Below are 22411 nucleotides of genomic sequence, written 5' to 3'. Positions count from 1 at the left end.
AGCAGTTTAAGCTGTATATTCAAAGATTAAAGGAATAAACTACATATAGAGAATTTAGCCAGAGAAAGCTTCTTGATAAATGCGAGTGCTGGGCAATAAGTAGGGGGGAAAAAATGAAAGAAATGGAGCAGGAAAAAGAAGATAGAAGACAAGCTAAATGGTGGACAAAGGCAGAGGCAGAGAGGGATAAAGTAGGAGGATCAACTAAAGCAGATTTAGAGTTCATACAAGTAAAAGCTTTCTAACAAGTAAAGTTATCTAACAGCAGAGTGGCTGCTGTGCGGTTCCCATTATTGAAAGTATTCAGTCAGAGTGTGATTACCCTCAGTGCAAGATACCTTAGAAAGAATCACTGCACTGGAAGATATTCTGGGTCCCTTAGTATACTATACTGTAAGTTCCCTGAGGAGCCGCCCTGCAACAATGATCACTGAAGGTAGAAAAGGAGGCAGAGGACCTAGTTTGAGGCCCAGATTTTCCACTCATTAACTGTAACCTTAGGTAAGTCAACCTCTCAATTTTTCATTTATAAATGGGGAAGTTAGGAACACTGGAAATGTCTGTTCAGCCAAGAACTCTTTCAGGTCCTAAGAGTTTTTAATCAGCCAAAGATGTACACATTCTCCACTTTCCTTAGTACATGGTCAAACTTTGTAAGGAAGAGCTAATTGCTGAGGAAAAGAACCCTACATTTTAGGCAGGAAAAATAATAATAATAGTAAAAAAAAAAAAAAAATCTGCAGCATGCCTAACTCCTATAGGTCAATTTCTGTACTGCTAATGGGGAGGGCTGACACTAGATATCCTTACTAGTTATCCTATCCAGTCATACTGCAAATCATGTGCTTCTGTTTCCTGTCAATGGTCTTAATTAGTTCAATGTCAAAGCTTTGTTTACGCTCTGCATCAAGTCTCAAATTTTGGATGCCTACAATCATAAAATAGAATCAATTCATAAACTATAGAACAGGTCAATTCAATTATTAATGAGTGGCAGTATGGCGCAGCACAAGGGCTGTGGAGCCAAACTGCATAGGCTTAAATCATGTCCTCCTACTTCACTAGTTTAGGCATGTAATTTACTTCACTAGATAGGCAAGTAATTTCTTTGTGTGCCTTAGTTTCCTCATCTGTAAAACAAGTAAGATGACAGTACCTACTTTATAGCTTTGTTGTTAAGTATTAAATGTGTTAATAGTCATACAGTGCTTGGAATAATGATGGGCATGTAGTATTTAATAACAGCTTTATCGATATATAATTTACATATCATAAAGTTTACCCTGTTAAAGTACATAGTTCATTGGTTTTCAGTATATTCACACTTGTGCAACCATCATCACTGTTTAATTTTAGAACATTTTCATTACCCTAAAAGGAAACCCAATACCCATTAGCAGTAAATCCCCATTCCCCTGTCCCTAGATCCTGGGAAACCAATGATCTACTTTCTGTCACTACAGATCTGCCTATTATAGACATTTCATATGAATGGAATCATACATTATGTGGCCTTTTGTGTCTTGCTTCTTTCACTTAGCATAATGTGTTCAAGGTTCATCCATGTTGTAAGCACTTATCAGTTACTTTGTTCTTTTTTATGGTTAAATAATATTCCATTGTATAGATATAACACATTTTATTTATCTATTCACAACTGATGGACATTTGGGCTATTTCCGTCTTTTGGCTGTTACGAATAATACTGCTATGAACATTCAAGTACATGGTTTTGTGTGGACATATATCTTCATTTCTTTTGGGTAGATACCTAGGAGTACAATTGTTGAGTCAAATAGTAACTCTGTTTAATCCTTTGAGGAATTCCCAGACTGTTTTCCAAAGTGGCTGCACCACTGTACATGCAGTAACCTATCAGTAATGTATGAGGGTTCTATTTTCTCCACATCCCTGTCAACACTTGTTATTATCTGACTTTTTGATTTTAGCCATACCAGTGAGTGTAAACTGGTATCTCATTGTGGTTTTGATTTGTATTTCCCTGATGATTAATGATGTTATCATCTGTTTATTGGCTATTTGTATATCTTCTTTGGAAAAATGTCTATTCAGATCCTTTGCCCATTTTTAAATTCGGTTATCTTTTTATTATTGAGTTCTTTATATATTCTAGATACGAGTCTCTTATCAGATATATGATTTGCAAATACTCTCTTCCATTCTGTGGGCTGTCTTTTCACTTTCTTGATAGTGTCCTTTGAAACACAAAAGTTAACTTTGATGAAGTCCAATTTATTTATTTTCCTTTGGTTGCTTGTGCTTTTGGTGTCTTATCTAAGAATCCACTGCCAAATCCAGGTCATGAAGACTTACCCTATGCTCCTGGTCAGAGTTTTATGGTTTTAGATCTTACATTTGGGTCTGATCCATTTTGAGTTAATTTTTGCATACAGTGTGAGATAAAGGTTCAATACATTCTGTTATACGTGGCTAAGTGTCTCAGTGCCATTTTTTAAAAGACTATTCTTTCCCCACTGAATGGTCTTGGCACCCCTGTCAAAAATTAGTTGACCACAGACATGTTGGTTTATTTCTGGACTCTCAGTACTATTCCACTGATCTACATCTATATCTATATGCAGGTTTTTTCCAGTAAATACGTATTACAAGATCCACAGTTAGTTGAGTCTGCGGATGCAGAACCATGGATATGGAGGGCCAACTATAAAGTTATACCTGGGTTTTTGACTACTCAGGGAATCAGCGCCCCTAACTCCTGAGTTGCTCAAGGAGCAGCCGTATTTATGTTTACCTATCCTTGTGTCAACACCACACTGTCTTGATTATTGTTGCTTTGTAATAAGTTTTGATGTTGGGAATTATGAGTCCTCCAAGTTTGTTCTTTTCAAGATTGTTTTGGCTCTTCTGCATCCCTTGCAATTCCATATGAATCTTAGAACTGGCTTGTCAATTTCTACAAAGAAGCTACCCAGGATTCTAAAAGGTATCTCATTAAATCTGTAGATCAAGTGGGAAGTGGTGCCATCTGAGCAATAATGTCTTCCAATCTATGAACATGGGATGTTTTCCCATTTCTTTAGATCTTTAATTTCTTTCAACAATATTTTGTAGTTTTCCACAAAACAGAGTTACTTTCTGAGTTATTTCCTTAGTTGTTGCTCTAGGGCTTAATTAGTGTATGTATGTGTGTATATACACACACACACACACACACACACATATATATCTTCACTTACCAGAATTAGCTCCAGATTTAGATTAATTTAATTCCAGTGAGATACAGAAACATTACTTCTATATGATGCTATTTCTTTCCCCTCTTTTTGTGGCATTATTGTTATCCATAGCATAACAACAATTATTACTTGATATATAATTTTGTCTTTTGAAGACACTGAGAAGGAAGGACAGCAAGTATATATGTATAGCTTTTGTTATATTAGCCTTCTTATTTATAATTTCTGGTTCTCTTGATTTGTTCTTGAGGATTAGAGTTACTATCTAGAGTCACGTCCTTAGTCCAGTACAGCTTTGCTCTCATCAACCTTTGTGCTATTTTTGGCAAATATATCACATTTCTATATGTTATTGGCTGAACAATATATCATACAAATATTGTTTTATACAAATGCTTTTAAAATCAATTAAGAGAATAAAGGAGAAGAAACATGCATTTACATTATGCTTTATAATTACATAATTACCGTTACTAGTTCTCTTTTGGTTTTTTGTGTGCATTCAAATTGTTGTCTGGGGTGATGTGCTTTCTGTCTGAAGAACTTTTAGTATATCTTGTAAGGTGGATCTAGAACAAATTCATTTTTTCATTTATCTAAAAATGTTTTTATCTCCCCTGCAATGTTGAAAGATAGCTCTGCTGGATATAAGATTCTTGGCTGAATTTTTTCCCTGAGCTCTTTGAATATATTATTCCACTGCCTCTGGCCTACATTTCTGATGAGAAGTAAGCTGTGTATATCACTGAGGTTCCCTTGTAAGTGGTGAGTCATTTTTCTTTCCCTGCTTTTAAGATTTTCTCATTGTCTTTGAGTTTCAGCATTTTTACTCTAGTGTGGCTGTGGATCTCTTTGAGGTTATTCTACTCAGACATTATTGAGTTCTCTGGATATGTAGGTGTTTTCCAATAAATTTGGAAAGACTTTAGACTTTTTTTTTTTGAAAGAATGGATGCATTTATAAATTTATTTATTTTATTTATTTATTTTTGGCTGTGTTGGGTCTTTGTTCCTACACATGGGCTTTCTCTAGTTGCGGCGAGCAGGGGCTACTCTTCATTGTGGTGCACAGGCTTCTTATTGCAGTGGCTTCTTTTGTTGCAGAGCATGGGCTCTAGGCTTGCAGGCTTTAGTAGTTGCAGCACGCGTGCTCAGTAGTTGTGGCTCACGGGCTCTAGAGCACAGGCTCAGTAGTTGTGGTGCACGGACTTAAGTTGCTCCACAGCATGTGGGATCTTCCCGGACCAGGGCTCGAACCTGTGTCTCCTGTACTGGCAGGCAGATTCTTAACCACTGCACCACCAGGGAAGTCCCTAGACATCATTTCGTCAAATATTTTTTCTTCTCTTTTCTCTCTCCTTCTGGTACTCCAGTTATGTGTATGTTGGTATATTAATGTTGTCTCATATTTCTCTGAGGCGTTCATTTTCTTTTTCCTCAGTTCTTTACCTTGTTTACACTATTGATTTATTTTCAAGTTTGCTTATTCTTTCTTCTGCCAGTGTGAACCCAGTGTTGGGCCTCTTTAGTGATTTTTTTTTTCAGTTACTGTACTTTTCACTTCCAAAATTTCCATTTGGTTCTTTTTCTTTTTAATAATTTCTATCTTCGTATTGATATTCTTCATTTGATGTGACATTGTCATCAAACCTTGCATTACTTCTTTAAATATGGTTTCCTTCAGTTTTCTGAATATATTTATAATGACTACTTTGAAGTCTGTCTGTTAAATCCAACATCTAGTCATTCTCACAGGCAGTTTCCATTGCCTGCTTTTTCCCCAGTGCACAGCTCATTCTTTCCTGTTTCTCTGCATGGCTTTTGTTTTTCTTTTTGAAACTGGACATTTTAGATAATATATTATATCAACATTGGGTAATGCTTATACCCTCCAAGATTTGCTATTGTTATTTTATTTGCTCAGTGACTGGCTGAATTATTTTAGTTAAGTATATTTTCCTCCTCCTCCCTGCAGATGTAGCTCCTCATAAGGCTCACCCTTTTGTATGCCACAGTCATCCTGGGATAACAGTGGCTTTGGCAGGCCTCTCTTTGACTTTCTCTTTCCCTGACCACACCCAGCTGTTAAGCTCCACTAACTGCAGGCTGATTGATCTATTGTCTTCAACAATGTCCTGAGGCATAAACTGCTCTACAAACTGAGCCAATTTATTAGGGCTCCTTTGAAGAGATAGTTCCTGAGGTAAGTATGTAAGATTTGTTCTAACTACAGGAGGGTTCCTCCCAGCTGTCTTTCCTACTTTCTTTCTAGCAAACTATCTAGCCTTCTGGTTAGCCTTATATCTCCAATGAATCTGTCAATCTCCTCCCAATTGCCTTTCACCACAACCTGTACTTTCAGGCAGGAACTTCACACTGTTGCAAATTAAGTTGGTTCCTTTGGGGAGAGATTCAGAGCTCACTGTTATAAGCTCTGCTTGTTCCTCTGGGCAAAGTTCCTGAGCCTGGTTCTGATGCTGAGGGCAGAGACAACAGCATGCTTCTTTCTGGGTGACACCTCCTTGAGAGATCAACTGGAGAGGACAGGGGAGCAGCAGGCCCAGAACTCCTCAGCTGGCCTCTCCCAGGGTGGAACCTGTGTCCCACCAGCCAGGGCGAGTGCAACTGGGGCCCTAATATTCTCAGTGGTGCCCTACCCAAGGTAGAGCCTCTGTCCCATGAGTGGGGATTGGGTGAAAGGAGGGAGACCCCACCTCTCAGCTACATTCACCCAGAATTTTGTCCCAGCGACATGTAGCTCAGGCAGGATGAGAAATGCTGACCTTACCCCTGTCTCTACTGGGTAGGTAGCCTTCCAACTGAGAGCTGAGGGAAGTGGGAGCTCCGTGTTCTTGGCTGCATCAGTTTGGAGGAGAGTTTCCATCTCACTCCACTGAGAGTGGGAAGACAGGGAGCAGGTCTCAGTTCAAATCCCACAGACTTTCACTCTTCTTACTGAGTTTTAGTAGATTGTCCTGAATAAGTGTTCCTTTATTGACTGCATGCTCTTAGGACTATTTCCAGAGACTTTAAATGGTTGTTTTTTTAAAATAACCAGTTTCATTGGGGAGCAGGTCCATAAAGCTCTCACACTGTCATGGCTGGAAGCAGAACTTCTTGATGAGTTTTTTATATGAGAAAAAGGATCCGAAACTCTAAAGTGTAAATCAGAGTTACTACTCTTAACATTCCCAGGCAGAAATCCTAAAAAGTGATCCATACAGAGATCACGTATGGACTGCCACATCTATGGCTTACTAAATCAGAAGGGCTGTTCTGTTCTTTCTTCCCACATTTAGTCCTTCAATACCTTGGCAAAACATCTAAAATAAAAAATGGAGTCTGAAATGAAGTTTAAATTGTTTCATTTTTGAACTACTGTGAGGCATTCATCCTGGCCTATGATATAATTCAGCCCTTCTAGTTAAGTTTTATGCCAGATCCAGCTGGACAGAAACTTAAAAAAGTAAAAGTTTTAGAACGCTTTTGGTAGTATGTGTGTTTGTGTGTTTTAAGGAAATCAAGATGTTAAAAAGGATTATCTTTAAAGTTATTGGTTTCTAAATGAGAATTGTACTTGCATCATATATCAAAGTATTCCCTAAGGTGAAGACATCAAATAAAATTTGAGTCAAATTTGCAAGACACACAAAGCTCATTTTGTTCTAGTGAAAACTGGGGTTTAACAATTTCAAATGACTAAACTAAGTGTAAAAGGCTTTCAGAACAAGCATCCATGCCTCAAGCTATTCCTAAGCATGGATTCACAGTATAGGATTGATGGTTCTATCTTGGCACATTTTCCTTGGGGGACTCTAATATGGAAAATTACCCGTTCATTTTCTATAGTCCACAATGGAAACCCTCAGTATGCATCCGTAGCTGAGAAAGCACCAAACCAAACACCATAGGAAAATAGCCAACTTAGGAACTAAGGCCTAACGCAGGACCTGGCACAGAGGAATTACTGAAAAAATATTTGTGGACTACAGAGATCTCTACTAATATGCCAAGTACATCCAACTTTGGGGAAAAAAAGTAAAATGAAGAAATATTTCAAATGGTAGAATGGACTTTTGTGTACAAATAAATTTATTTCAGTCCATAAACTGGCTCCACAAGTGATACTATCTCCAAACCTAGTAACATTTTTATGTTCCCCCAGAAGGAATATGTAAGATAATCACAAAGGCCCAATTTTAAAGAAAATAAATGATTAAAAAGTATATTGGTCTTTGCTTATGCCCCCAATCACACTACTATAAAAGAATATATTATCACATATAATATGTAATTATCATATTCTTATATCATTATCATTTACTATAACAGAAAAATTCAAAATACAGAAAAGAGAAATTAAAATATCATCTACAGTAATAATACTAAGCCACTGTTTTAGTGAATTTCCTTGTAGACATTCTTCTTTGCATAGTTTTTATTAGCTTTACATGGTTGTGATCATTCTGTATGAATACTTTTGTATTCTGCTTTTTCAGTAAACAACATTATGAAATGTGCTTGAGATTCTGCTCTCTAGTTATCAAACTCAAAACCAAACCGTATGTACAAGTTATAGGAATTCTGGCCTCCACTCAAGCTCCAAGTCCCCTTTATTCATTTAACAGGTGTTTATTGTAGGTGCCTATTTTGTGCCACATGCAGTGCTGGGGACTGAAAATACAAAGAAAAGTAAGCCAGAATTTTTGTCCTCAAAGAGTTCTCAACTCAGTAATTACTCTCTGCCTTCACAGAAGTATGAGCTTACCTATGTGAGTTTGAAGTTAATGAAATAAACGCTTGAAATTTATTTTTAACTTCACTCTTTTGAGGAAAATTACTAAATACATAAAGGTTTATCTCAGACAACAACTGAAGTTTTCTGCATTTAATATGGCTGTATTCTTATCTTACAGGTGAAAGAGCTGCAATTCTTTTAATCATTTTATGACAGGTATTTTTCAACATTTATTGCAATTAGTTCTCTTTATTGGCCTTGAGATCAGTTGTATTTTAGAAACCAATATAAGAGCTTTCATTTCCTCAAGCTGTAAATTTTCAGATTATTCATCATACCTCCCTCCATCCTACATATTTGCATGGTATATGTGTTTATGTGCTGGTAGATAATCATAGCCACCAACTGAGGTAGAGAAGATGTAAAGCAAACGCTTCAATAAGCACAGGTGCTTATACCCAAATATATCATGAGCCACATGCACCTGGAACTATTTGCATTCTATGCACAAACATTAGCAATTGTATCTGACTTTACTTCTCTGGAAAAATTTAAGCATTCCTAGTTGGTAATTTCCTTTGATATTTTCCAGTTTAAGTCTAGTTGCCTAAATGGTGTCTCAAGGTATGAAATAAGAGATAAAACAAGGTACTGAGTCATAATTTCAAACCTTCTGAGATATACCTCAAGTGGTAATGAGTGGGAGCCGTGGAGCACTGAGCAGTGAAGGAGCTGCACATAATAGCCAGAAAACCTGTTCTCTAATCGAGGCTCCACCACTTACGAGTGATATGAGTGTTAACAAGTTGTCATTAACATGAGCCTCGGTTTTCTTATCCATAAAACTGGGATGGTGATATTCTCATCATACTTACAACATCACTGTATTACTAATAAAAAGCAAATCTTTCTAAAAATGCAAAATGCTATGTGTTAGGACTTAGGTCTAAGGATCATTACTTTATAACCAATTCCTAAAAAGTTCATATAATCAAGTTTTATTTTTTGAAAGGCTCTATTTCCTTACATTTACTTATAGGTTGCCACAAGGTTTTACATGAGAGGTGTGTTTTTCAGAGCGACAGCACCTGTAGTTTATTGAAAGGGGCGCTGCTGTTACCAAGGAGCTGCTGGTAGAAGGCTCTAGAGACATGTTTAGGAAAGAGAAAAAGAGAACTAGGGCAGCAAAACAAACTGGATGGTAATTTGAGTTCCTCTTATTTTAAGATTGGGTTTAATGTTGGAGACATGCCTACTATTCCATGCCTCTCTACACTGAGAACTTAAAAGGCTGTTAGGATGTAGAGCCTTTAGAGAAGTCCAATAATTTTGATTTCAAAGTCTTTTTAGAGCTTTAGGCATGAAGAGTCTCTAATGGTTTTAACCCCTGGAGACTGAAATAGTTTTGTTTGCCAATGTTTTTCCATTAATGAAGATTACCTAGCTAGGTCCCTAATGACATTTGTTTATATCAGACCTCCCAGGAAGCAGCAATCTACACGTAATACTGAAAGTAACACTAGTACAGTAGTTACTGTCACCAAAGATTTAAAAGGCAGTAAAAGAAAATACTTGGAAAATGTTAGGTTTTGCTACTATCCTACAGGAAACAAACATGCTTTATTAATAACTGTGTGGGAAATTTTTTTCCCTTAACTGAAAGTCATATGGCATGGGGGGGGGGGGATCTCTGTCTTCATGCACTTATTTTGACCAGTAAAAGCACTACCAAAGATTCTAGTGTCAGATTCACAAGGCACCATGGAATCTATATAGTATGGATCCTCCCAACTAAACCAAATAGCAGCTGCCTTCCTAGCCTGAATACCTATCATGAGTATATTAAAAACATGTTCTTTTTAACACCTTGTTTCTTTTTTCTTTTCATGTAATTATCTCTCCCATTAGCACATAACAGTCTTTCTCCTTCTCCCTCTTCCTCCCTCTTTACCACAGCAAAATATTCCATTCTGCAAATATACACAAGTTTCTACAAATATTCCCTAATTGCTGGAGGCGTTATTGTTTCCAATCGTCTGCTACTATGTACAATGCTTCAGTGAATAACTTTGTTTACGTTATTTCAATCTGTCCACAGAATAGATCTAAAAGTGACATTGCTTGGTCAAAGGGCAAAATACATCTGTAATTTTGGTACATACCGCCAGTATATGCAAAGGTAGGAAGTAGGAAACAGAAGGGATGTGTATGTGTATGTAACTGGAAACATTTCATATTGCTAGAGCATAAATTACAAGGGAGAGAAGCAAGCAATAGGCTGCAAAAAGTAGGCAAACTTCAGATCGCTGAGCATCTAGGTCATGTTAAGAAGCTTGAACTTTATTCTATAGACAAAGAAAGTTACTCAAGGGTTTTAAGGCTGGGCGTGACACAGTCAGATTATTGTTACAGAATTATGGACAATGGACTGGAAGGGCATATAACTTGAAAAAGAAGGAACAGTTAGGAAACTGGTACAGTAATCCAGATGAAGGACTGAACTAGGGCCGGGGTTAAGGAGAGAATGTACTGAGAAATCTTAAGAGGCAAAGTGAGCAGGATGTAGACAGTAAATATGGGGGTGGAGGTGAATAGAGGGATGATTTCAAGGTATGCTCAAACCATTACCAGCAAAGCACCGGATTCAAGTTATTTCTCCAGCAGCAATAATACGTTTACACAGATTCAGTCATGCTCTCTTACCTGGTCTTAGCATTTGTGAGGCCAGGGATAGTGGTATAGGGCCCAGCAAACACACAGGCAGAACTGGTGAGCTTCTCCTTGAGCATCGTGCTCTAATAAACTAAGTAAAGCAACCACGGGTGACCCCAACAGGCCAACATGACACTTCATAGCTCTATCTCTGATGCACCCTCTCATAATAACTCCTCTATTCGTAAGCCTCTTGACCCCATTTTCCTCTTTGCCCATGAAGTCAGTGACCAAGACAATTGCTGACAACATAAATAACTGCCAGCACAGGGAACAATATGTGGTTGAGGGGCAGCTGCATGAATAGCTGTTTTTCCAAAACTTAACCCAAAGCCAAGCTTTACTGTAAACCCAATATTACAATATTAGCAATGCATTTTTGGCAGCCTGCAGTCCTGCCACCAAACAAAGTTAATCTTTGGAGATGAGACGATATGGAGGAGAGTCCCCTCTGAACCCTTCCCATTCCCCTGATTTATGCAAGTGTAATGGTCCTATGGGGATGGAGCAGGAGGGTGTTATGTATAATCCATACTAAACATGGCACTTGTCTTTATTCTCAGAGCTTCTAAAAACCAAACTGAAGGGAAACTGAGAAGTAAACTCTCAGATGAAATCAAGTCCACTGTTTATCAAGTCCATGAAAGAAATACATACACACACACACACACACACACACACACACACACACACACACACACAGAGTAACACCAAGGCTTACCTTTCTTTTATCTTCATCTGTTGATTCAAATTTGAAAGTAGCCCTATGCTGAAGAGGGAAAAAAGGGAAACAATGTCATTTTAAATACACAGATTTTTGATTTTGGCTGTTTAAAAATACCTAATGTCTTTAAAACGTTGTCTTCCCATATCATGTCTCAAAGTTCTTATTAAAGTAAGAGAGGCATGTAAGCAAATAATTGTAAAACAGTACAAAAGACTAAAGCAAAAATATATACAGAAGAGACAGAGTACTGAGCCACTAACTACCCAGGGAAATCAGGAATTCTTTGCATATAGTACAGAGCATTTGAGCTGGACCTTGAGGGATGAATAGGAGTTTGCCAGGTAAATGGAAAGCATTCTAGGGATGGAAACAAAGGCTCATGTGTGAAGTGGTATGATATATTTATAAAATAAGCAGCTCTGTCAGAGTGAAACACAGGACACATGTTAGGGGATGAGAGGAGTGGAGAAAGATGAGAATGGGAAAGTAGACTGGACAGAGATTTGGAAGGATCTTCCAGTGTTGCTGAGGAGTTTGTACTTTCTTTATCATATGCAATAAGAAATCACCAGAGAATTGTAGATAGGGAAGAAATTGATAGACTGGCATTTCAGAAAAGTAATTCTGTAAGAATGAGGGTTTAAATCATGGCTCCACCACTTAATAGTTAAGCAAGTAACAAATTATAACTGTATTTCCCATGTGAAAAGAGGGGGTACCTAGTTCACAAAGCTGCCATGAGGGTTAAAACAGCTATGACATATAATGTACCATCTCAGTGCCTGGCACATAGTAAACACTCAGTAACTATTAGGATGATAATAATGATGATGCCAATGACATTGAGGAAAAATAACTGAAAGAAAAGAATGTCATGACTCTCCTGAAATGACTGGCAACACTATATTTTCCACTCTGTGGCTGAAATAGAGAATGGAGTAAGTTGACTTGTCCACTTCCAGAGAGTGATGGTACCCAAAAAATAGAGCATAAAGTTCCTCAATCTCTTCTCAAGTTTTATTCAAGAGAACCAAGTGCTCTTATGGATCCTAAGTTTTCATTTAAAAAAATCTTTACTGAACATCTCTCTGCCTTTCCTTTGTATTTCTCATTGGCAACATGGCAACCCACCAGGAGTTAAACACAGTAAGTACTAAAGAGATCATCATTACAGGTGGTTCTGCATTGACAGCTTCGCAGAAGAAGCAATTTTTGAAATTAAATGAGATGGAGAAATGTTGACAGAGAAGCAGTTCTGAAAGTAAGAAATGGTCAGAGGGAAGACTTACAGGTAATAGAGAAGGGCCATTTGAGGAAACCTAAGAGAAGCTGCCTCACATACCGTTTGCAAAACAATTAAAATGGATGTCAGGTGGTAAGGCCTTGGATTTAAAAATGTATACCTGAATTGGCATATAGGTGACAGGCAACCAGGGGAAGACCTTGAAGGAGGTGTGAACTCATTCTGGAAGAATATTTTGGGTGGTAGTTTACAGGCCAGATCAAAGAAGAGCAAGACTGAGGACATAAAGCCCTCTGAGAAATGGGCATCAATAATCCAGGAGTGATATTGCTGGAGGCGGTATAAATTGACACCAACTTCAAAAATGAAAGTGATTTGGCAACACATAATAGAAACCATAAAAATATTCACAGCCTTTGACCCAGAACTTTTACTGCTAGAAAGTTATCCTAATGAGATCATCCAGAGGAGAGAAAAATTATATATGTAATCATATTCACTGCAGTGTTATCGAGTATTATGGAAGAAAAAAGAGAGACAACCTGAATATCCAACAACAGGAGACTGATGAAATAAATCACTGTGTATTCATCTGATAGATTATTATATTGCCATTTTTAAAAAAATATGGCTAAAAAGTTCTGTAACAACATGAAAAATTATTTATGATGGCAGTAAGAGGAAAAACAGTAAAACATCAAACTGTATGTCTATGATGACAGTACCTACATAAATGTATGCATGATTTCAAACGAAGGCTTCAGTGTTAAAATGCAAAAATAAAAACAACTATATAGGGTTGGTGGAATTGCTGGTGATTCCTTTGACAAAACTCATTGTTGGTATATTATTTTTATAATTAAAAGAAAAATTTTATATAAAAGGTAAATAAATTAATGAATGAGCAAGGAAAGAAAGAAAAGAAGAAAAGGAAGGAAGAAACAACAAAGACTATAACTTAGGAATTTACAGACCCAAGGTTTAGTAAAAACTAACAGTGAATAAAAGATCAAGAATTAGCAGATTGTATGGTTATAAACTGAAGCTTAGTAAAGGTTCACTACAAATGAAAACTCATAATTGCACTTAGAAACAAGAAGCTTAATTTCTGCCATTATATGTGAAATATTAATTCCACACATTATCTGGAATAAATGTACCTAGTTGCCAATGTAATAGTTCTCCTAAACTTTTTTTTTTTTTTTTTTGCATTTATGGTAAGGGAACAGAAAAAGAAATCATCTTTTGGAAAGCCCCTCGTTAAGTTATAAAAATATCTTTTAAAAGGTTTCTACATAGAATTAAATCTCTCAAGGTGATAATTTAGAATAGTATCAAGGACTAATTTTTATTTTTCTTTTTAAATGCAAGGCTGATCCTGTCACAAAACTGCAACATTTAAAAAAAAAAAAAAAAAAAGAAATAAAGGAAAGAAGAAAAGCAAGCTTTCAAAAGCCCTAACTAACATGAGGGCTTAATTTAATTAGCAAATATACTGGTATTGTGAGGCAATACAAATTGAATTTAGAATATGCCAATCCATTCAAAGCAACCTCAAAGTGTAAAACAAAAAGTCCTCTTACATAGTCCAGGATATTTATATATCCTATTCAAATGTGGAGGCTGTACTTCTAGAACTGTCCCAATATTAGGTCCCTATCAATCAGGTTCTTCTAGCACATAAATGAAGACCTCACTGCTATCAGTGTTGTTTTCCTCTCTTATGAGGACTACTCTCAGAGACCTACATACCTGTCCGTATCTTAAATAACTTTTACCTTTCATTTGGCCATAAACTTGCCACACTTCCATAATGGAATCCTACTGGAGACTGCTAAGGGGTAATCGTATGTCTAGGTGGCCTCTACGGCCACCAAGCCACCTCTCTGGTTATCAACATAGTTGATGATGATGCTAGGCCTCAGTTTCTTCTCCTATTAATTGAGAGTGTTGGACCCAATTATCTTTGAGGTTCTTTCTTGTCTAAATACCCTGGATTCAAGGAACTAAGATACTACTATGCACCTCAAGGCTCTTGATCACTGTTTGTTGCTGATAATCATAATGATGCCAACCAATCTCTCTACTAAATCTGTTAGCAGAACAAGCCCTAGGGGAGGAGAAGAAGCTTGGACAGCCTAGACTAGAGCAATATATACTTCCCACATTAATAGCTCATTCTATAACTGGAGTGGGGTGACTGGGACCCAACAGTAGCCAAAGGAAATAGTCCTGAAAACCCTTTCTCTTCTGTGCTCAATAACACAGAATAGACAGGGGAAAGCCAACAGGGCCTTGCAAAAAGAGCCCTGGATATTGAATCTGAAGACTAGGTCTGCCACTTCTAGCTATGTGCCTTTAGGCCTGTAGACAGTTACTTTGTCTTTCTGAACCTCAATTTCCTAGTCCCGAAAAAAAGGGAGAATACTTCAGTCACCCTCGTAAGTTTTAATACGTGATGACATGTGAAAGCACGTAGGATAATACACAGTACATAGCAGGCACTCAATAAATGCTATTAGATGAATTGAAAGTGAAAAAGAACAACCACTCTTCCTATTTTTAAAAAATACTTTCCTATGCTGAGTCAACTTGCATTATGCCCTTGAGAAACAGACAAGTTTCATTTTTTTCTAGGATAGATAGCTCTTCCTTCTCCCCAAGACAAGAAGGGTCAGTGAATGAAGGAAGAAATCTTGAAAATTAGAATCTCCTTAACACAGTAGAAATTAGATGTTACCTGGAGCCAGACGGGTAAATGTTAAACATGGTACAAGGTATTTTGCTAACCATTAAAAAGTGCACGGGTCAAGGAAAAAGAGAAAGAATGGAGTATATTCTCTAATTTTTTTTTTATCAGGCTACGTCAACTCCATGCCACATGCTTAATTCCTGACTTTTTTGTTCAAAACTAACAGTTATGGGTTTTTCTTCAGTGCCAGGCACTGTTCTAAATGATTTACACATATAAGTCATTTAATCCTGACAACAAACCTATGATGCGGGTACTATTATTATCCCTGTTTGGCAGATGAGGAAACTGAGGCACAGCAAAGTTAAGTACCTTGCTCTATGCCACGCGGATGGTAAGCCGGGGACCAGAGTTCAGGCAATCTGGCTCCAGAACCCGTGCTCTTGCCGCAGGACCTCTTGAGCACCTTGACCATTAGTGAACGCCTCCTACATGCATTATGCACAGCGTTCGGCATTATACTTCACTTAATTCAGGTCTCATAATAACTTAGATGATAGAACCCTATGTTACAGATAAGGAAACTGGGACTCAGGCTTAAAATAACTTGTCCATAGTCATGACACTAATAAATGGCAGATGTGAACCAAGATTTATCTGACTCCAAATTCCACCTTCTTTCCATTATACTTGCTGCCTTCTTTTGAGAACGACTAACCAATCATTCTCTCTCTACATCATTCATTTCCCTTTTTCGTTAGACTCCTCAATGCCCCATAATCACTTCACTCTAAACATTTCCCAAATCCATGTTTCCAGATAAGGAATATGAGGCACATGGTAATACCCAGGTACTTTTTCAGGGTTTCAGACTCCATTTCCCATAGAACAGGGCAATTTAATTCCCCCTCCCCATTCTTACTGCCAGACCACTGCAATCGTGCTTCCCCTTCTTCTTCATCGGCCTCTAGTGTCTCCTGCCTTGAGGGGCAAAGCCCCACCGCCAACATAAAACTCAGCTATTTTCTTTGTACTCTGGACCTACTATAATCAGCATTAAACATGAGAACTCTTTTCTGAAGGAGCTGGCCGAGCCGGTTCACATCAAGACACAGCTTTCTCAAGCCTGGCCCCCAAAATACCACCCCAAACAATACCCATTGGACATTACAACTTTAAAACCATTCCCAATGTGAAAGGAGAGCTGGGGATGTCCAGAACTTAAGCTCTGACAGCACTGGGCCAGGAGTGGTAAGTGGAAACCAACCTGGAGGGAGATCAAGGAGAGGAAGAGATAAACTGGAGGAAGCAAATCTGGAGTTCTAATTAGTTTAGCCATGAAGGGAAGGAGAAAATATTGAAGGAGGAGATAAGATCCAGTTCGAGGTTTTTTCCTCCTCCCTTCTGTATAGAAGAAAGTTCCTATTTATTGCTGGATACCTGGGATATAATAAGTGCTAAATAAACACTAGTTGATTCAATACAATGGCCAAGTTTTCTGTTGTATTTCTTTCTTTTGAAAATCAGTTTGTTGCTGCCTCAAATCTTTTTTGGAAAGCAATTATAAATCCAGTTGAATGAATACACAGTCGGGCCTCCATATCTGCAGGTTCCACATCCGTGCATTCAACCAACCATGGATCAAAAATATTTGGAAAAAAAATTGGAGAAAGTTCCAAAAAGCAAAACTTGAATTAACTGGCAACTAGCTACAAAGTATTTGCATTGTATTTACAACTATTTACATAGCATTTACATTGTATTATTAATAATCTAGAGATGATTTCAACTATAAGGGAGGATGTGTGTAGGTTATATGCAAATACTATGCCATTTTATATAAGGGACTTGAGCATCCATGGATTTTGGTATCCATGGGGGAGGTATAGGGTCCTGGAACCAATCCCCTGCAGATACCAAGGGATGACTGTAATCTCCACAATATGTACATCTGTGCATTAAATGAATTTCTCCTAAATTACGCAGATACGCAACAGTAAAGCATATCAGAAAGCGAGGAAGCTAAGATATGAATAGAACTGAATCCATGCATCCTCCCAAAGAAAGCAGCATAGTACTGTAAAAGAGCAGTCAGAAAACCTAGATTCAAATCTCAGCCCCATCTCTCAATGACTGTGTGGACTTGAGGTAACATCACCCTAAATTTTATCGTTTGTGAAATGGGAATACCACCACTTTCCTCACAGGATTGTTGGGAAGATTAAATGGGAGTGAAGGTGCCTTATTTTTGGATCTTCTCCACATAGAGCAGAAATGGCATACTGGCAGCTCAACGATACAAAGTGCATGGAAGTGCAGTGGTGGGCACACAGCAAACACAGAAAGGGAAATTATGAATGGAGGCAAATGAAAGGAAGAAAGATGTTATATCTAGGGTGTGACATGGTATTGGGTGTGTTTTCACAGAAGTCAGTTATTTCTATAAAGTGGTCTTCTAAATGGAAGAATAAAGGTGTGGTATGTTACCTTCAAGAGTGAGCATATAAAACTCCTGGAAGGTAAAGTAATGGAGAGCTAACGGGTCTTGAAGAGACATTCAGAGAAGTGACTGGGATATATAAGATACCTTTTTACTGCAGAGTTGTAAAGTGGAAAGAATAATACCTAGGTTGGAATCCCAGCTCAGAAGTATGACCTTGGGCAAGTTACTTAACCCATCTAGAATCTCAATTGCAAAATGCAGATAAAACCTCACAGGATTGCTGTCAAGATTGAAGGAGATAATGGATGGGAAAGCTGTTAATGTGATACAAACAACAGGTATTATTAGGAGTTAGTCTGCCCCCAGTTACAACATAGTATGGCCATGACCTTGGCGTGATTTCAGTTCCTAGTGCCTCGGTTTTCTCATCTATAAAATGGGTAGGATGATGCTATCTACCCTATAAACTCTCTGAAAATCAAGTTGGACCATATATATGAGACATCACGCCTTGAAAACTGTACAGTCCTGTACGTATATAAGGAACTGCCATAGTGGCCGACACGTTTTATGCATGTCAGGGCCCGTGTTTATAGACAGAAACACGTTATTTTTAAGCTATGCAGGTGAGGAAGACTCGCGTGCATTTATGCATCCATGAGAGGGGCACAGACGCACGCTCACGGATTCCGGGGGTGTGACTTGCACGCTTGGGAAGAGGACCGTGGGACAAACTGCTGGGCCGGAATCAGAGGGGTGGGCGCCAGGGTGGGGGCAGGGGGGGGATACAGGATGCACGGATGGAAAAGGCTGGGGGCACAAACACGCATGCCCAAGCCGGAAACGTTTTCAGGGGAGAGCAATGCGCATCCCCGGAATGAGGGGGGTTGGGAGGGATGTGATGTGCAAGCCCGGGGGGCGGCCCGAGGGTGCTATACCGCACGCCCGGGGCCAGGGCTCTTTACCTTATCGCTGTAATCCCTCAGGACCCGCTCGATAGCCCCCGCCTCGCCGGCCCGGACGATGTAGAGGGCGCGCTCCTCATCCATGGCCGCAGGTGCGGGGGAGCCGCGGCCGCTCTGCGCGCCCAAGCCGCTGCCTCCAGGTAAACGCCTCGCGCCCCCGCTCGCTCGCTCGCTTCTTCCCAGCTTCCTTCCTTCCCTCCTTCCCTCCCTCCCTCTGCCTCCAACCCGCCAGCCTCCGCCCGGGCAGGCCCGACGTCACCGCCCCTCAACTTTCACCCCGCGACGTCACCGGTCCCCCAGCAACCGGCGCCTCGCGGCCACCCCCGACAAGGCCCAGGACTCGGTAGAGGCCTGGCGAACGGCCTGAGGGGGGAGTCAAGCCCGACGCCCTGCTAGCTCTCCTGCCTCTCCCTCCCTCGGAGAAGAGTCCAGCCTTTTACGTGTGCTTTCACAGACAGACCTGTTCTCTCCTGACCCTCCTCTATGAATCATTCTCCTCAGCTAACGAGAGCGACCCGGCTCTTCCCCGCCCCTCTAAGAGCCAGCAGCTAAATGGACTACAATTCCCTGCGTGCAATGGGGTCATTCCACTTGTCCATCTAACTTACCGGGGTGCCGAATGGCATGTCGGGATTAGTAGTCATCCAGCGGGAAAGACTTCCCTCCAAAGGCATGCTGGGAACTGTGGTCCTGCGAAGGCCGGAAACCGGAGTCCGGCGGCCGCCTGAGGCCAGCGGCCCAGAGACCGTTAGGGGGAGGGCCTAAGCGTCGGCTCTGCCTCCTTTTTGTTCCTTACGGAGCTGACCGTCCTGATCGAGCCTTTGCTGGTTGGACTGGTTGACAGCCGCGGAGACTGGCACCCCTTGGTGGGAACTGTCATGCACCGGTTTAATTCCCTCTTTTCTCGTTTAGCGGTTTCGGTCTCTTTGAAATTCTTTCCTTCCTTCCTTGTTTGCGGTCATGCTATGTATTCAGCTACAATAATGTGGGAAATTGCAGGCAGTTCTCGGATAAAAAGGGGACTCGGCGGGTTTTTGCCTTAATAATAATAGCCGGCTTGTATCGCGTGTCGCCGGGTCTGCAGACTCAGAGTTAGGTGATTTCTCACTACACTTGAGATTTTTGTGGAACCGTAGGAACCCGAATAGGTTAAGTAATTTGTCCTAAGTCACATAGCCAGTAAATGGGGAATTCGAGATTTGTATCAGCGTCTTTCCCCAAAGGCAGCTGCTCTACAACCGCCGGTAAATGTGATAATACGGATATACTAGTAATGGTAGTGATGGTGATGATGATGGAGGCTCACATTTGATCAGTGTTCGCTACATGCATTCTGTTACATACTTTACTTGTGTTATCTCAGTCAATTTCTCACAAATTAAGTCAACAAATATTTGAGCATCTATGCTGTGCCAGGCACTGTTCAATACCGTTCAATACTGTTCGGTATGTTTACAGTGGACTCAAAATGAAGTCCCTGCTGTTGTGGAGCTTCCATTTTAGTGCTTAAAATGAGGTACTATTCTCATTTTAAGATGAGGAAACTGAGTATTGGAGAGGCTAATAGATTAATTTACCGAGGTTGCAGAATTTGGAAACTGAATTTGAACTCGGAACCTATCTATGCTCTTTCTGCTCTCCCAAGCTATTTGCTAGAGAGTGGATGAATTCTCCAAGCAACTTTCAGTTTTCCATTCCAAGCAGCCTTTACCAGAATCATCTTTCATGCCAGCCCTGCTTGCCTCTCCCTCTTGAGCTGTGCTGAAGAGGAATTAGAGGGGGCAAAATTTATTCATCTAATAATTATTGAGTTTTTTCTATGTGTCATACATTGTGCTAGGCTCTGAGAACTTAGAAATAAAAACAAGTATGCAATCTGAGCTCATGGAGCTCTTTGGTCTTTCTGTGGATTAGACTTTTCACACAGCAAACCTTTATTGAGCATATTTGTTGAGCCAGGTATTGGGGTAAGTGCTGTGTCCATAATAAAGTCAGAAAGATTTTAATCTATCTCTTTACAAAGCACCTTCATGGAAAGGTCACGGTATAGTAAGCTGTATTCCTTAGGTAATAGTAATATCTTCCAGTTATTTTTTTTAATCATTTACAAAACATTTTAATATACACCGTCTCAATGGATCATTGAGGAAGGTATTGTTTCCATTTACATATAGGAAATCAAGCTCAGATTAGTTAAATTACACCAACTGGGACTCGCACTGAGAGCTGTAACGTAAAATATTCGGGTGCTTACTCTCTGTCCAGTACTTTACTACGTGCTTTTTGGGTAACCATACATTTATTTTTGGAGCAAGGGCTCCTGCGCAGGATACTAACAAGCATAAAGTATCTGAGTAGAGACGTTTCTTTTAAAGAGGGTCTTATACACATGTGTTTGAAATGCCTGTTTACCAGAAACAGGCTATGTTTTTAGGCTCCAACCCTGTACTTCTAAAAAGAGATTTAAAAAATGTGAAACCACATGAATTAATGGCTTGGGAAATTGCACTTTAGTAAATCTTAATTAAGCACCAATATTCTGATTTTATAAATCAAAAGGATCTTTGACTCTAATTCAAGTCATCCTTTGACCACTGACGAGACTCTGGTCCCAGAAAAATTAAATGACTTGTCCAAAATCAATAGTTAAAAGCAGACTCCGGGACTAGAGCCTAGACTAGCTAAATCCTGGGTCACTACATCACTTTACCTCCCTGAATATTTAGTTATGTGATACTTTCAGTGACTAGAGTCTCTGGTCCAGCGGTAACTCCAGTTCCTGTTGATTCTTGCGTGGCTTGGTGCCAAGGAATTAGGATTTAGAGCCTGGGTAATCAAAGCAACAAATATTTATTCAAAAGTCACTGCTCTGAGATGTAGTAATATAATTCTGTACATATATATGAATAGTGCTTTACTGTTCTCAAAATATCTCCACGTAGATCATCTGATTTAATCCTTGTAATAGCTGAAAAATGCAAGGTCAGTAGGACAGGCGCTATCTTCCTTTTTATAAAGAAAAGGGAAGTTCAGTGTGTTGATTAGCTTGCTCATAAGCAATAAGTATGCTAATAAGTGGTATAGTTAAGGGCTAGAAACACTCTGGGCTCTGATAGCATAAAATGTTATGAACTTATAGGTCAGGGCCAATGAAAAACCCTGCAAATAGTTACCAGTCATTTATTTTCGACTTTGATATATCCTGCGGTGGCATTTCCTCTGCCGTGACAATTTGATATATCCTGCGGTGGCATTTCCTCTGCCGTGACAATGGACTAGTTGGAATGTGCCAAATTGAGGGTCTTAAAGGAGCACCTGGTGCTAACAGCTTTTAGAATCCAAATCTTTCACATGTAATACTTTTTATACATTTTCTTTAGAAGAAAGCAGAAATTAAAAAACTAAACAGCTTGGTCTAGTCGCTACAGCTCCAGAACTGGAGTTCAGAGAATTTCGCTAATTCAAGATACAAACTGTCACTCAACAACCACTGTGCCACTATGTGAGGCTACTCTCTCAATCTCTCTTAAGCCATGGTGTCCTCAGCTGTAAAATAAAGGGACTGATCCAGATAGAATCTTGGTTCTCTCTCAGTTCTAAAATTTTGTGATACTAAGGACAACAACAAAACCACATTTGAACATGCTCATTCTTTAGACAAATCTGTTAATGA

The 22411-nt window shown here is 39.3% G+C and overlaps 1 protein-coding gene across 8 annotated transcripts in view; it reads right to left on the bottom strand.

Moving 5' to 3' along the window:
* RIC8B (RIC8 guanine nucleotide exchange factor B) overlaps positions 1-18933 on the bottom strand; it is a 115835-nt gene extending 96902 nt beyond the window's left edge. For 7 of the 8 annotated variants that reach the window (XR_009505446.1, XR_009505447.1, XR_009505448.1 and 4 more), the window contains exons 1-2: positions 18739-18933; positions 11390-11437 (exon numbers count right to left, since the gene is read on the bottom strand). Coding sequence is in view for 3 of the 8 variants with exons in the window: in XM_059936818.1 (XP_059792801.1) it covers positions 11390-11437; positions 18739-18822 (132 nt within the window). In the remaining 5 variants the exon portion in view is untranslated. Of the gene's footprint in view, positions 1-10659; positions 10760-11389; positions 11438-18738 lie in introns of those variants that run through there. The other variant, XM_059936822.1, reaches the window with a different exon arrangement.
* Positions 18934-22411: the final 3478 nt, after the last annotated feature.

The sequence above is a fragment of the Balaenoptera ricei genome, chromosome 10, assembly GCF_028023285.1.
Source record: "Balaenoptera ricei isolate mBalRic1 chromosome 10, mBalRic1.hap2, whole genome shotgun sequence".
Lineage (NCBI taxonomy): Eukaryota > Metazoa > Chordata > Mammalia > Artiodactyla > Balaenopteridae > Balaenoptera > Balaenoptera ricei.
Note: the sequence above shows the minus strand (reverse complement) of the source record. Positions and strands in the feature narration are given on the sequence as shown.